We start from the raw sequence: 17,319 nt of genomic DNA on the forward strand, positions 1-17,319 counted from the left end.
AGATGGGATCCCTAAAGATTGCTGCGCGGGACACATTATGAGCGATGAGCCATGAAAATACAGATGGCTTCTCATTGTATTGTATTTACTATTGTATTGTATAATATAATCACTATTATTAGTCACCAATGTATTCCCATTATCTATCATAGAGCCCAGAAGGCGTCTGATGTCCATTTAATAAATGTGTCTTGTTGCATTAACAATGAGAGAGGCATGCAGGAAACAGGACAGACACTGATTATTTGTAATATGTGAATCACTGCTAAAGATGTAGCTTAGCTCCAGCTAATGTCAAAAACAGGGGCTACAAGCACATAAAGAAGCAGGGTTTTGTGTTGCAGTTCTACTGTCAAAGATATTTGCTTTATGAACTTAAAGGATAGTTGAGCTGAAGACAAGCTTGAGACTACCCTGTATAAGCGAGGAGGCAAGTCTGTGTGGTCCCAGTTTAGAAGGGCAAGACAGACTCATTCACACTTCCATGTGGAGGCCAAGCAGGTCCTGTTTTATTGCTGGGTGGTAATTATAAAATAAACAAGGAAACTTAAGTTCACACAAACACATAATTATAGTTGATAAAAGGTGTTAAACACTGTTCCTGGTCATTGATCTATGATCTTACTTTTGTCTTGTACGTATGGTCCTAAATTCTAATCTTTGGCTCTGATGTAGACAAAGAATGAAAATGAAGGAGAGAAAAACAAGTCAGGATTTAGAGAAGACAGCAAAGAGAATAAGGGATAGTGGTTGGCCTCTTACTGGGAGTACATGGAATATGGTGAGAGAAACCTAAAAAGGTTTTGAAGAGGAGGTAATGAAAGTTGGAAAGTGGGAAGTTTCCCTCTCTCTCACTCCATCACACCACCAACTAGGCTCTTTGCCCTCACTTGGACCTTCTCTTGGTCTCCTTTCTTCCTTTTGCTCATTTGCGTCTCCCAATTAGGCTGGACACCTTCCCACCTGGGACTTCAGTGCTACCTTCATTAGTGCTTTCACTTCCTTCATGGCTAGCATGTCAATTAGTCACCCTGGACCTCAGACCTGGGTCTTGCTTTACCCTTATCCTCCATCTTTCCCAGAATTTCACATGGTCATAGGAACACACCTGGGATATGAAGCTAAACAGGGCTAAGCTAAATTTATTTGCATGCCATTCATCTCAACAACAAGATTAATCTTAAAAAAAAAAAAAACAGTATCATGTCTTGATGAATATCGTATGCCAAGCAAGTACCTAATAGTACCTGAAACAAAGCAGGCTCCATAGCTTCTGTTTCCTCCTTGCTGAACCTGGCCCTGGCTTCAGTTTGGCAATACTTTCCTCTCCCTTGTGGATCCCATCCTGGTGCTGCTTCATGATCTTCCACTCTTTCTCTCCCTCTCTCTGCTCCCTTCTTTTGTTCCCTCTCCCTCTCTTCCCCATCTCTTTAAAATGTTTCACTAAAATGCTACAGAAGGAAGGGGGAAAAGGTTCATACTACCCATTTCAAATTGACTTGCCATCTCTCATCTTTCTTCCTCATGCATTTACACCATATAATAATTGTAGTTAGTTTGCCCACTTTGAAATATCATAGATTCTCACCTTCTTCACTGTATTTATAGCCATCACAACTAGAATCACTTCTCCTATTTTTTCTTCCTGTCTGTAGTCTCTTCTCCCTCTATTTTGTCTTTTAATAGTGCCACCAGGACAACTTTTATAGAAGGGTCTCATGGTTGCAGTATTCTATTTGAGAATCTCCAGATATTTTTCTGTTCAATTCAACATGTACCAACTCCACTAGTAGGCTTGGAGAAGGCTCCAGAAAGCAATTCTCCCTAACAGAACCAGAGAGACAGGAGAGAGAGAGAGAGAGAGAGAGAGAGAGAGAGAGAGAGAAAGAGAAAGAGAAAGAGAAAGAGGAAGAAGAAGAAGAAGAAGAAGAAGAAGAAGAAGAAGAAGAAGAAGAAGAAGAAGAAGAGGAGGAGGAGGAGGAGGAGGAGGAGGAGGAGGAGGAGGAGGAGGAGGAGGAGGAGGAGAGGGGAGGGGAGGGGAGGGGAGGGGAGGGGAAAGGAAGGGAGGGCAAAGTAGAGAAGAAAATTAACATAGGAGTATTTTTGCTTTGTTGCTTCAATTTGTGAAATGTATGTATGTTGAAGGCAGAGGGAACAATCTCCATGCAAGATTGAAGTAAGATGCTGGAAGAAATGCAAGCAGTCATTAACCAGGAGGGATTTCTTTCACTAAAACGCTACAGAAGGAAGGGAGGGAGTTAAGGTTTGAAACCTCTCAAAAGGCTAACGACTTTGCTTCTCAATGAAGTAGGAAGCAAAAGTCATTAGCCAGTAATGAGCTGAGAGTGAATCGAAGACTTAGAAGGGCTTAGGCAATTTGGAAATCTGCCCACACACTCATTCATTCTCTTATTCTACAGAAGTACTGACCACTTGACTATTATATGTGAGTTGACCCTGTTAAGTGTTCCCCCACTGTCCTCACAGGACTTGGGCATTTGATTGCATCAGCCCAGTCACAGGAACCTAGACAGGTCCCCGCGCAGTTTTATACATGTGTGCAGCAATATTCCAGGGTTATTGTTTACAACTTAGTGTCATCCTCTGAGGATCTAATAAGTACATGTTCTATATTTTTATTTCAAATATTGGTAAAAATATGGAGTGGGGTAGTGCTAAGACATGCAGGATACCATGTAAAAATCCCCTTCCCTCCTGACATGGATTCTCTAACAAGCTCCCTCTGTTGCCTAGGCTGCATCGCTCCACCTCTTCCAATGGGAGATCATACATGATCTTGTCAAATACTTCCCTGATGTCCAAATGCAGCATGCCCACTTCACATCCCTCATCAAGCTGGAAAGTACGTAAAGGGTGCTGGCAAACAGAAGAGTGTGGCCACATTGACAAGACTTGTTTTTAGCACCCCAGTACCAAGGGCTCATGATTTCTCTTTCAAAAGTGCTTATAAACAACTCCCTTAACCGACAGCAATACATACTTACTGGTGACTGGCACCAACCATGCTCACTGCTACAATACATTAGGAATTTCTCTTTCCGTAAGGCTTATGTATGTCTGTTTCAAAGCTTGAACATCTTTTTCTCTTGATTCTGCAGAGATCATCTCTTTGTTTAAAGATCAAATTTGCAAGTTTTCTAAGCACCTTTTTTTTAAAAAAAAAAATCATTTGCTTTTGACAAAATTCTGTGAGTGGCCTGAAATACTGATGAAGCCCAAAAATGTGTTAGGATGTGGGCTGTGGAGAAGATCCAAGAAGGAGCCTCTGGAGACTATAGCTGATGTGATCTGTTTTGGTTGCTGTCTCTTTGGATGGATTTGATATGTTGCTCCTAGACACATGAGTGTGATTTGGAATGATAATCAGTTAAAGTCCCTCTCAACCAGAGATTTCTGGAAAAAAAAATTTCGCTTCTAAACAAGTTTTCTTATTTCCTTCTATCCATATTGCTCATCTGTGCCATCAGTACCTTTGGAGTACCAGAACACAAAATCTACTAGCAGCTGAGACTCGACTTACCCACTTGCCCAGGCCTGGGTAATCGTGTTCCGGATCAAAAAGGTGCTGGTGCAACTGGAATTCCCGACTGAACTCTGCGGTGTCAGGGGTGTTTTCCAGACATCCATCATCTACTGCAAACAGCCAAAGGTTTTGAGGAAGGGCCACAGCATTTATTGTTATCCTAAGAGTTTATTCATCAAAAACATCTAGACATGCAAAGGTCTATTTATATCATCAGCTATTCTAAGTTACTTTCCCCTGGTATCTAGTCTCCCTATTGGATGGGGACTACTTATCCCACATTTCTACTCCTATGGCAGAGATCTATTGGCTGTTCATCAAAAGGACTTCCCTTCCCTCCTCAGCACATAACTAGGCTAATTTTCTCGTCTTGCTTTGCAATCAGGTGAAGTCATAAACCTGAGTTGGGGGCCAATAGATAGAATATGGGCAGAAGTGATATATTCCACTTCCAGACCTGGCCCATAAGAACCTCCTGCAATGCCCTATTCGGTCCTCCCACCATCTGTGGGTCTGCACACTGCATGTTGCTGAACAGGGCAATTGTGGGTGTCAAGCGTAAAGATGGCCGTCTGGGGTGCTGAACCATCCACCCCCACCACACCCTCACCCTCCTTTGGCAGAACTTCACATGAGTGAGAAATAAATTTCTATTGTGTTGAGTCACTAACATTTTTTAATCTTTTATAGCACTAAATATTTCCTTAACTAATACACTTTCATTCATCATGACTCACTGTTTTGTCTTGAGTGAGCTCTTTAGAAACACTTTAGCAACTTTGAGAAAGTATGGCATACAATAGCAGTGACAATCCTTAGACAGTGCCGGGTTGTGAGTACAGTAGAAATGGCTGACAATTTAGAGTCCATCAGATCAGCGCTCAAGGATCAAATCCCAGCTCATAAGACACAGATGGGTTTAGTTCCTTGGGAAAGTCAACCTAGCCTCTCTAAGTCTATGTATTCATTTGTGAGGTACAAGTAATCAACTTCTTACCTTACAGAGTTGCTGTGAGGATGATCATTTATTGATCACTTATGGAACACCAGGCACATAATAGTTTTGTAATATGTTTTAGTTCCCTCTCCTACCATCTCCCTTTAAATGGCAATTCATTCTGTGACTGCTCTTCCAAATAAAGCATCTCCTCCATTCAAATAAAATTTTAAAAAGTTTATCCCTCCTGGATGCTGCTTTTTCCTACACTCTAACATTACTAGGCATGATGTTCTTAAAGTGAATTATTTTTTCAATCTCTACTGGACTTTAGACAACAGCTTTGAAAAGAGGTTCGGGGGGCTGGGGATGTGGCTCAAGCGGTAGTGCATTTGCCTGGCATGCACATGGCACTGGGTTGGATCCTCAGCACCACATAAAAATAAAAAAATAAAGATGTGTGTTCACTGAAAACTAAAGAAAAATAAATATTAAAAAAAAATCCCGCCCCCCTCTCTTTCGCTGTCTCTTTAAAATAAAAAAAAAGGGGGGACAGGGGAGGGGCTGAATTTTGTTCAGGGTTAGAAGAGGAAAGAAGATTTCTTTTCAAAAGTCAATACTGAGATGGTTCTACTTACAATTTGCCAGGTTGTCTAGCTTCTAGGACAGATTGTAAGCCTTCTAGCAATTTTAAGCATGCAGATTCTCAGCTCTAGCATCACGAAGCTGGTATGAAAGTCACATTCTGAATAAATGCGTAGTGCACCTGTACTGGGACAGTCCTCTCTGCACTGAGCTATTTCTAACATCTTTATCTATGGCAATTAACATGTAGGGAATGGGGAGCAAACAGAGAGCTCAGGTGGTCTGCAGGTGGCAGCTTGATACCCTTTTCATAATTGTTTCTCAAGTACCTGTGAGTAGGCAGAGACTGAGATACAGAGATAGAGACCCGCTCTGGGAAGATCTGTGGCCTGAAAATGTGCCTCAGAATCCACATTCTACCCTTGAGGCTGGAGCCCTGCGGCTCTTGGCCTGTGGCTCAGAGGTGAGCAGGCAGGGGAGAGGGAGTAGAGGTTTCCCTCTTGGGCTGCTCACCCATGCTGTTGTGTGCTGTGCATGATTCTCTGTGAGGCAGATCTCAAGCAATTTCTCACAAATAATGGTCACACTTAGCAAGTGATTTCCCTTGAAGTTGCAAACTGTGATTGAACAAATGGTGTGGAATATGTTATCTTAATGGAAGGATAGCAAAGCCAGTGGCAGATAATCCCTGACAAGAAGTCTGGAGTCGGGGTTTTATCCACCTCTATCTGCTCACTTTGAATGCTCTTCTCTCAGAGTCCTAGATATACATAACTAGTGCTTGATTACATGGGTCTTTATCTTCCTTTTGTCAAGATAACTTAGAACTACATTGTATGTTTCTTTATTTATTTTGCTGCCCTAGGGATCAAATCCAGGGCCTCTGTGCTTGTTAGGCAAGTGCTCTGCCTGAGCCACATCCCCAGTCTACACTATATGATTCTTTAAGGCTTTGGCTGTGTCATCCTTTCACAAATGGAGAGACTGGGACTTAAGGAAGTGAATGACATGCTGTAATTGACATTAGAACTCAGACCTCTTGGCTCAAACTGTGGGTCCCTTTCCATTCTCTTATAAAGCAGGTCTCAAACTCCAGTGTACGCCACAATCATAAGGCTCCAGCCCCAGAGTCTCTGAGTTAATAAGTCTGGGGTAGGGCCTAAGAATTTGCATTTCTTATAAGATCCCAGGTGTTGATCATGCTGCTGGTCCCAGAAGCACACTTAAAGAACCTCTGCACTACAATATAGCAATCAATTTACCCAGACCCTTGGAGACATGGCTCTTCTCCAAACTCAGACTGGTCTTTCCTCCTACCCACCCAAAGCCCCGGAGGCAAATAAAAGGGAGATGAAGTGGTTGAAGCCAGGCTGTGATTCAGGTTTTCCTGCCATCCCAGGCCATCAGCTCCATTTTGCTCAGACACATTCAACTACTTTGGTTGTTCCATCCCAAGATGGAAGCTCTGTGCCCCAGGGAAGACAAGGCCTCAACTTAAATGATAAAAGGAGCAATTCATCTCAGGGAGAGCCTGTATTGTAGATGGGGTTAGAATTTCCAGTTTCCTTCCCAAGCCTCTACTTTCCATGGGAATCCAAGGGTATGTCCATTACCTGTTTTTCCCACGGGACAGGGGTTTGGGGGGTCTGGATAGCCTTGATCCTCACTGAAGTCCTTAGGAATGTTATCACCAGTCAACTCTGCCACAATGTTGGGGATGTTGCCAAAAGGACCCAAGTGCTGCAGACCTTCATGAGCTCCACCTGAAAAGGAATCAGAAGTTCATTGCAGTGCAATTAAATTCATTTTTAGCTACTATTAATCCAGGCATATCATACAGGCAAGATGCTGTGTTCTATGCTCTGGGGAAAGAAAAATAAATAAAACAGTTCCTGCCCTAGAGGGAAGTTTAGATGTTTAGAAATTTAGATGCAGAAACAGATTTTATATTTATATCATATATATAATTTCAGCATAAGACAGATTACATATGAGCTATGATAGAAATGTGAACACAGCACTATGGAGTGTGGAAAGGGAGAGTTTCACTTGGCTGGCGCGATGGGAGGGCTTCTTGGATGAGTTCGCATTTGCATGGCACCTATGGGAAGGACTCTGAAAGCTGGGCAGGGAGCGGGTTGAGGGAAGGGGCAGAAAGGGAGGAGGCTACTGAAAGAAGATTATGAGAAAAAAGGTGAAGGAAAAAAGTCACCTCTCATCCTGCCAGTCTGGCTCAATCCACTTAAATTTTGAGGTATTTATTCTGATCTTTCGTTTCCTCCTCAGCATGTCTTTTTATACATAAAGCTTTACTCATTTTTATTTCATGTTAAAGCACAAGCACCCTTCCGTTTGTCTGCCTGGCTTCTATTCCTGTAATTATGAATGACTATGTAGTTTTTTTTATCCAATCGATGTACCATGACGTATTAACTATTCCCTTATTGTGAGACATTTAGTGTTTCCCAGTTTGTTTTAGGCATTTAATTTTTTCCATATTTTGGATTAATTTTCCTCAGGATAAATTCCCAGAAGTCTAATTACCGGGTCAAAGGCTATAAACATTTTTATGGCTCATGATATTGTAATGCCAAATGTTTTCCAAAAAAAGAGGTACTAATTAATGAAATTCATCAACAAAAAATGAGAATACCATTTTAGAACATCCTTACTAACCACTGGGATTTATAAAAATATTTTTTTAAACTTCCTCTGCTAATTTTAATTTAGAAAAATTTAAATGTCTTTTGATTTTTCAGCTCAGTCAAATATTTGCCATGTTTATCTGCTAGTTTTGATTTCTTATTTATGACTTGTCTGTTTATGGTCTCGGAATTAAAATGTTTATCTTATCAATTTGTACAAGCATTCTACATGATAAAGATATCAGGCCTTTGGCCATCACAGCTTTGGCAAATATTTTCCCATGTTGTCTGACTTTGAATTCTAGTCTTTATTACAATACTTTACCAACATAAGTTTTTAATATTTGTTTAGTCAGACTTGTTTTTATTCTCCTTTGTAATTTCTTCTTGTGCTTCTAAACTTGCAAAGTTGTTGTTCCTCCAGAGGTACTACCAACATTGGGATATTGCTTTTAGCTTTTCTATTTTTTAAATTGAGTCTTTAATACATATGTTATTTATTTTGGTGTATGTAAAACAGTTAACCTATTATCCCACCAGCATTTGTTTAAAAAAAAATTCTGTCATTTCCCATTTATTTTATGCTTCCCACAAACTTCTAAGTGCTTCATACCAAAACCTTCTCAGAACCCAGGGCCCAGCAGAGAATAAGAACAACTTACACTGATTGCATAACCTGCTTTACTGTATATGTGCAAATGCATATCAATTTCTGGACACTTTCTTGTAGCCCTAACATTTTATAACTTTCAGGAAATTTCCTTTTCCATCAGAGAGCAGACCATTTCTTGAAAGAACTTCATATTTCTCAGCTTTATTTAGGCCCAGGAACCCCTCACAGCTGCTTTAGTGTACAGTACCCTGTACACAGACTCATACAAGGGACGACGACTCAAAATCAAAAGATGACTTGGCAAGCCTGAAATTAGAGCTCCACCTTCCACCTCCACAAGATAATCTTGCCAACTGGCCAGATTACCTGAGTTCAGCTGGATGGACTTCTCTTTCTCCCTGGATGAACGCAGTAACTTGCTTTTGTTATTTTGGGCTCAACCAACTCCACTTTGGATTGACACATTTCTTTCTTTGGGAATGTAAACATATTCAGTAAGATCATGTCTGGCTCCATGTTTTGGGAGTCATATTATCTCTATAAAGTTACTTTCATCATTCTATCTCCATTTATTATGTTTGATTTGAGGTTTAACTTTAAAAAAGGCAATCTTATCTTCAGTAATTCCTCCTAGCTCTCAAATTCATAAACCATCAATCATCTGGGTTATTGATTTCATTCATGTTTATATTTCATTGCTTTGCAATGAGAGTGGGCAGCCTGCAGAATTTTTACATTTGAAAAAATGTATTTGTTTTGCAGACTACTATATTATTATTTTTGTATATTTTCCATGTGAATAATAGAATAAGGTATTTTATATAACCCATAAATGTCAAAAATAGTGAATTATTCAATATTTTAAGTGTATTCTTTTATGTTCTTACTTATATTTTATCATAATCTGATGGCAATATGTTAAAATCTACGAATACTACTATTTATCTGCCAATCTCCTATTACTATTTTCATTTTATCACTTTGATGCTATGTTAGTTGGCATGTCCAAGGATATAAATTCTTCATTTTAACTACATTAGTAATTGGCTATTAAATAAAAATTAATTCATAAAGCATACTTTCATTCATATTTCTCCTATTAGCCTGCTACTCTTTATTCCATTGGTTTGTCATCTCTTTATTTTAACCTTTCTGTGTCTTTCTGATGGTTCATCCAATTCACGCTGTGGTAGCTGCTTGCAGAGGTACTCTGGACATATGTAATTATTATTCCACATTAACTCAAAAGTTGCAAGGATTAAGCAGACATATCAATACACTTGGTATTGATAATATTTGAAGCTTTGTATAATCTTGGCGCTGCCACCGTGCTTGCTATAGGGCATGCTCTCTGCTGTGTCAATACATGTTTCAACTTTTGAAAGCACCCTAGCATTAGGTGCCAGGAATTATCCAACTTGGCTCAGAGGTGAATGCATGTCTTAATGCCCCATTAGTAATTAATGAAGGAAGCAAACACAGTCTCCCTTATGAAAGGCCTGCCAAGGCTCTGTTTACCTGTGTGCACCAGAGCCATTAAAATGAATGCCACACTTGTTATGGAGCAACAGATGTTTAGAACCAGGCAGATATATTAGAACACAAGCTCTTTTCAAACTACACTTAATGACATCAAATGAAAACAAAGTCGCTGGGGTAGGAACTGTGGGAGATGTGTAGAAGTAAAAAAAAAAAAAAAAAAAAGTTGCCCTTTGCACTCAGGACCTGGAGTTTTATAGACAAGTAAGCACTTATGGAAAATAACTTGAAAATCATCTGGTTGCAGACCCAATAAAATGCTAGTTATCTGGTTCATTATAATGTTTAGATATTGTTGATCTATTAGACCTGAAGCCACGTCAATCAAAATGTTATGGTGCTACGAATGATGTTTGGTCTACTCACTTCAATCTCCTTCACTACCTTACATCCAGATGCATTTTAAAATGATTAACTAATCAATTTAAGAAATATTTATTGAGTATATTCTATAAAGCAAGACTTGGACTAAGTACGGGAGGGTCAATGATGAACCATTCTCATGTGGACCCTGCTTTCATTAGTGGTATAGCAACTGACCACTGTACAAAATAGGTTGGAAGGAAACTAAGAAGGGCTACTTTAAGACTGTTGCTCAGGAGTGTAGTAACAAGGATTGGGCATAGGGTGGCCACAGTAGCCATACACATACCACAGATGAATCAAAAATCTGTGAAGATGCCAAAGTCTACAGGTCTGCTGATCTGAGAAAACAACACCATTGCTAAAGACAGGATCTTTCACCTACAGCTTTGAAATTATTTCAGGTAATTAATTCTACCCTGTGATGATGTGTTATTTATCTGTTGCCACTACAGCCATAGCAATCTACAAATATCTCTAAAGTGAATGGAAAATACCTAATTTTTGTCAAATGAATTTTAAAGCCCAGTTTGGTTTACCTACACTTTATGTGATAAAATTGGTATCAGGAAGCTGATTATTTCTAAACTCTAGATATTGATTTATTGATAGATTTTGCTTATATCATCATGGCAACAAAGTTGTACTCAATTGTGATGCACAGGAGCAATTGCAGGAAGAAGGAAAAGGATACCTGAATTCGTCTGATCTGGGTTGGAGGCCTTAAATCTCTTTCTTGGACTGTGCTGGAACACTCCATAAAAGTCTGCTAAGCTTTCACCCACACCTGGCTCCCTTCTGCATCCCCATCCTCTGCTTTGTGCCTTTCTCCCTCTCCTGCATATGCTTTTTAGGTTGGGGATCCAGCCAGGCAGTTGACCTTGTTGGTGTCAGTCTCTCCCTAGCCTCGGTTCTCTGATGGACCTCAGCTCCTTCTCTGCCACTCATGAACTGGTCGGGTCCCAGCATGACTCCCAGCAGCAGTTTTAAGTACTCTAGTTGGAATTCAGCACCTTCCGCTCTCACTTATTCAGAGCAGGGCATGCATCTTTCTGGTTAATTAAAACTCCTTTCAGTTTCAAATCCATTTTCCTGCTTTAGTGACTTTGAACATTTGCAATGTCTAGTAAATAAAAACGTGAAAAGTTAATTCCAGAAAACACCAAAATTTTTACTTAACTCTGAACAGCCGTGAGATTTCTGGTGTACTGGCTGAGTTTTCAGTTGCTTCTTAGAATAAATCTCTGGTATTATATTTTACTCTCATATATGTATAAGAAGCAAAATCTGAACTGAGTTTTCCAATTATAGTAATATGACACTCATCTTTTTATTGGGGAACATGGTTTTCCATATCCCAGATGACTGAAACAACCCCTTTAAGATTAATATTCATGTACTAAATTATTTTAAAGGAAAAATTTCACCATCTAACAAATTCCCAGGTGATGCTAAAACCACTGGTCTGTGAATCATGCTTTTAGTAACAAAGAGCTGAAAAATGAGAAAATAGAGTTCATTAAAATTGCATGTAAAATAAGATTAAATTAGTTCTGAGAGCACCCTAGGGTGTTGATCTTGCTTTATGGAATTTGTAACATCCAGTGGAGCTGCTGAGAGCCTTTTTAAAAGCCCCTTGAGGCTTCAGATTAGGGAGTTGTAGCTGCAGTGAAAGTCCTTTGACTCAAGGCTTTATTCCAATTAAAGAGGCCCTCCACATTTCACAAGAAAAGCAGCCCGTGGCACCATTTCTCATTCACACGAATCCTGCAGGAATTGGAAGTAAACACCTCCCTTGCAGATATGTTCTCAATGCGTGCAAATTACATCCTTCACAGAGCCTGATGACATCACACCATGATGCAAGAGCCTCTCCTGGCTGGGTTGGTGAGCAGAGTTTTGATAGAAGTCAAGATTGGTCAGAAATAAAGAAAATAAATGGGGCCAGACCACTTCCAACTCCACCCTTCTACCACCCTTGGGTAGTGTTATGGTTTCAATAGTTTCAAAGTACTTTTTAATATATTTTCACCAAAAATCTTCTAGTGAATTTAGTAGGACAAGAATTACCAGTCATAACTATAATTAAGAAAATAAATCCTGTGAGGATACAAGATCAACATACATAAATCAATAGCTTTCTTATACTCCAATAATGATTTGAGTAGAATACTACTCAATTCTAAAAAAAAAAAAAAAAAAAAAAAAAATCAACTTAGAAATAAATCTAACTAGTGAGGTGAAAGACCTTTACAATGAAAATTAAGAAACACTAAAGAAAGAGTGAAAACCTTAGAGGATGAAAAGACATACTATGTTCATGGACAGGCAGACTTATTGTCATCAAAATGGCCATATTACCAAAAGAAATCTACAGATTCAATGCAATCCCCATTAAATACCAAAGACATTCTTCACTGAACCAGAGAAAAGAATTCTAAAATTTATACAGAAGAATAAAATACACAGGATAGTCAAAACAATCCTGACCAATAAGAGTAAGGCTAGAGACATCACAATACCTAAATTGAATTATACTACAAACACGTAGTAACAAAACCAGCATGGTACTGACATAAAAAATACACATAGTGCAATGGAACAAATAGAAGACACAAAGACAAATTCACACAGAATAATCATTGACCCTTGACAAAGGTGCCAAAAACATACATTGGAAAAAAGATAACCTTTTTAACAAATGATGCTGGGAAAACTGGATATTCAATATACAAGAACTAAACTAGATTCTTATCTCTTATCCTGCACAAAAATCAACTCAAACTGCCTTAAAGACCTAAGAATTGAACCAGAAACACTGAAAGTACTAGAAGAAAACACAGGGTCAACACTCCAACATATTGGTATAGGCATCAACTTCCATAACAACCCTCCTAAAGTTCAAGAAATAAAACCAAGAATCAATAAGTGAGATGGCATCAAATTAAAAAGCTTCTGCTCAACAAAGAAAACAATGAAGAGTATAAAAAGAAATCCTACAGAATAGGAGAAAATCTTTGCTAAACTACTCTTCTGACAGGGAATTAATATCAAGAATATATAAAATCTCAAAAAAACTTAACACCAAATAAACTAATCAATAAGTGGGCCAAAAATCTAAATATACATTTCTCAAAAGAATAAACTGAATGGCCAACAAATATGTGAAAAAATATTCAACATCTTTAGCAATCAGAGAGATACAAATCAAACTACACTAGGAACTCATTGCACCCCACTTGGAGTGGCAATCATCAAGAATACAAATAGCAATGATTGCTGCAAAGGATGTGGGGGAAAAGGTACGCTTATACACTGTTGGTAAATGGCAAATTAGTATAATCACTTTGAAAGGCTGATTGAAGATTCCTCAAAAGACGAGGAATGGAAACACCACGTGATGCATTCCTTGATATTTATCTGAAGGAACTAAAATACTACAGTGATACATGCACACCAATGTTTAAAGCACACATACAATTCATAATAGCCAATTATAGAACCAGTCTATGTGCCCACTGGCAGACAGATGGATTTTTTAAAAAATATGGTATATATACACAATGGAGTTCTACTCAGCCACAAAGAAGAATGAAATTATGAATAAATATCAAAGGAATTAGTGTTTGTACCTATTTTAAAGTATTAAATGATTATTTTGTAACTATCTAAACAAACAACTGTTATTTAGGTTATAACAATATTGTTGACATCCAAAATATATGTAACTAAGTATATGTATGCACCTCTAAGAACTATCCATCTAAGCCTTGTCTAAGTGTTATGTAAAAGTTTATAAAATGAAAGTTTATGTAAGTTTACTGACAACTCAACCAATAAGTGCTCTCTTTTATACATTGTATCTGAACAGAAGGGCTACACTGTGATTTGAAGACCTGTCTTATATATGTTTACTTTTACTAAGTATATTTCTGATCATTAACACTGTTTCCTAAACATATAAGAGATTTAAGGCTATCCTTTGTTTTTTTGTTCACCCATGCAGACCTGTGATTACTGTTACTGTACATTCTAAATTCTAAATTATACTTGAAAAGTTAAAAAAATAATAAAGTAAGGAAAAATGAAATTATGTCATTTTCTGGTAAATTAATAAAACTGGAGAACCTCATGCTAAGTGAGATAAGCCAGACTTAGAAAGTCAAGTGTTGAATGTTTTCTCTTACATATAAAAGTGAGAGAGGTAAAAGGAATAAAAATGGGGATCTCACAAAAATAGAAGGGATACCAGTAAAGTAGAGGCAGAGGACCAAAGAGGAGGGAGGAGGTGAAGGGATGGGAAAGAACTGGGGAATGAGGTTGACCAAATTATGCTATGTGCATATATGAATATATCACAATGAATTTCACTTTTATATTTAACCATAAATAAATAGAAGGAAGATTAGTAGAATGGAGAAAAGGGGATCAGGAATAAGGGGGAGGGGAGGGCAAGGGGAAGTACTGGAGATTGAAACAGAGCACATTTTGTTATATGCTTTGATGAATATGTCAAAATGAATCCCACTAGATGTATAACTATAGTGCATGAATAAAAACATTTTTAAAAGTCTTACAAGATAATTACTTGCCTAAAGTCACCAGAAAATCAGTGCTACTTTTGGAGTCTGGGATTCCAATATTGTTTGCACTCCAGAAGGCATGAGGAGAACCCCCAGGGGCCTTATACAGCCCATCCATACCTTTCCAGTGGGTTCCCATCTTTCAAAGGTTAGCTCCAGCTCCAGAGCAACAGTTGGCAGAACCACCTGTCAGGATAATGGAGCCTCTCATGGTTTGTAGCTCAAAGGACCCAAAGCAGCAATGACCAGGGTTTTGGCTTCCCACTGCAGAGCCAGGCACCAGCAGAACCACTCTGAATGGGAAACCAGCCATTGCCCTCACTACCATGGTTCCTTCGTGTCTGAGTGCTGGCTCATGCCAGAAGGCTGAGAGCATCCAGACAGAGCCCCTGCCCTGCAGACTTTGCCTCACAATTTGGTAACACCCTGACAAGCTTACAGCCAGCCTCGTCCCATCAGTACCCACACCCCATGCTGAGCTGTCCGTGGACTCTTGCAGCTGGGCATCGGTGCCCAGCAAGAAAGGAGAATTGTGGTGGGGCAGCCTGGTGCCAAGGAGCCAGTCACCCACCTAATAAAAAGGGAGTTCCGTGAGGAGAGGCTGGCAGGGAGTGGGCACACGCTCCTCAATACCAGCCATTCAGTGGGAGGGACAGGGTCCAGCAGTTTTCACTTATGTTACCACAAACAGCAGATGCTAAAAATACGCTGTGGTCTTGTCCTTCATTCCTCCAGCCAATCACAATCAATCATTTCTAAAGTGATGACCAGCTTTTCTTTCATTACTGGTCTGGGAGACTGAAGCTGTCAGGTCACTCTGAGGAATAGCTGCCCCTCTGGTTTTCTCCTCACCCTCCTTCAGAGGCTGAAGGTGCAAGGGAGAAAGCACCCGAAGAAATGAGGAGAGGAAATGGAGAGATGGGCAGGACTCCCCACCCCTCAGCCAGGAGGAGGGCAAGGCAAAGTGGGGCCGAGGAGACATCTGACTTCTCGTTCCAGAGGCCACAGAGCAGGCATGGAAAGCAGTGAGGCAGGACGTGGCCAGTGTGTAGCAGGGAGAGGACATGAGAGACTAAATGGGGTCTCATCCCAGGAAACCCCAAGGGCCTTACTAGGGAAGATCTCACTTGCCCTGAAGATTTTTTTTTCCCCCATGACTTGAAGTTAACCCACTTTTACAAAAAGTGCAATCACTGCTCCTCACCGGAAGGACTCATCAGTCAGCCCCTGAACAATCCGAGCCTCGGTTTCTCCTACTTGGTATGGCATGCAGGCAGAGTCACCCACATACTGTCTCCACTGGAGCAAAGAAGACAGGGGCAAGAAGAGAGGGCTAGAGAAGGACACGCAAGTTAGCCCTGATTAACAGGAAATAGAGCCTGAAAGACGAGGCCCGCACAAGGGTGGGCTCTAAACTTCTTGATGTCTAATCTCCATGTTTCTGCTTCCTGCAATTCAGGTAATTCAAGTGGGCTCAAAGGAAGAAATAAAAGAAACTGAGCAGTTTCTGTACATGACCATCTCAAGACCCATTCTGTGTATTACGACTTTCCTTTTTTGTCTTGATTGCTGCCAAGAAATCAGAGTCCTAAAATGCAGACATATTTTACAAAAAACAACTGTTTTCATCTACTGTGGATCCATAACAAAACCATCCTTTTATATAAAAGAAACTTCTGTCGCTTCCTGTTATGAGAGCCCTAGATTCAGGTCCACCTCTGCCACATTGGGCTTCTATCACCTCTCTGTCTGGCTGCACCTTCGTTACCTCCCTTTTAATCTGGGGATAACATACTGTGGGAGAACCAAATCAGATACTGCATATCAAATGCTTATCTCAGTGCTGGTATGTAGTAAGTACTCAATAAATGCCAGCTACTTTATTATCCAAACATCATTTCTTAACAGCACGATTAACAGAGCACGAATCCTACGTTTGTTCATTCTGATCACAGTGTAGGAGTTGGGATCTTGTGCAACAGCAGCGCAAAGCTTTTTGCTAGCACCTGTGACTCCTTATCGATTTAAAACTAAATAATTAAATTAACACTTGAGCTCAATCTTTTCATTTTTTTCAGAGCAGGCCTCCCCCATCCCATAGCAGGTGACATAATGTCTTCTCTCAAGGAGCTTGCCTTCCAGCTAAAGGGGACAAAATACGTATCTGATGTAAGTGCCAGTTTGTTGAGAGAGACTATGAGCACGTAGAATAGAAATACCTCTCCCAGAATGAGAGAATGAGCTCACAACCCTTAACTCTTAGACATGGATATAGTGGCCTGGACTCTACTCCCTGTGAGTGGAAGCTGTTTAGAATGGTGAAGGCTTATGTTGCAATACCCACATACTCCAAACTCATGACATGTGACCCCAAAGCACACAGCACTTAGCTATTGAGAAAAACAATGGAATGATTCTATCTGTGGTGAATTGGCTTATTCCTTGATTTGCTTCAGGGCAGGGGTCTGGCGTGGGCAGTGTACTAAACTTGTGCTCCCAGTTGGAGCCTG

At 39.8% G+C, this 17,319-nt stretch overlaps 1 protein-coding gene across 1 annotated transcript in view; it reads right to left on the bottom strand.

The window, feature by feature from the left end:
* The window catches only part of Scg5 (secretogranin V), a 53,977-nt gene that overhangs the window by 7,562 nt on the left and 29,096 nt on the right, over nt 1–17,319 (bottom strand). Inside the window, exons 3-4 of the mRNA XM_076848469.2 lie at nt 6,680–6,829; nt 3,542–3,654 (exon numbers count right to left, since the gene is read on the bottom strand). Coding sequence (XP_076704584.2) covers nt 3,542–3,654; nt 6,680–6,829 — 263 coding nt within the window. The remainder of the gene's footprint in view (nt 1–3,541; nt 3,655–6,679; nt 6,830–17,319) is intronic.

The sequence above is a fragment of the Callospermophilus lateralis genome, chromosome 3 (genome assembly GCF_048772815.1).
Source record: "Callospermophilus lateralis isolate mCalLat2 chromosome 3, mCalLat2.hap1, whole genome shotgun sequence".
NCBI lineage: Eukaryota > Metazoa > Chordata > Mammalia > Rodentia > Sciuridae > Callospermophilus > Callospermophilus lateralis.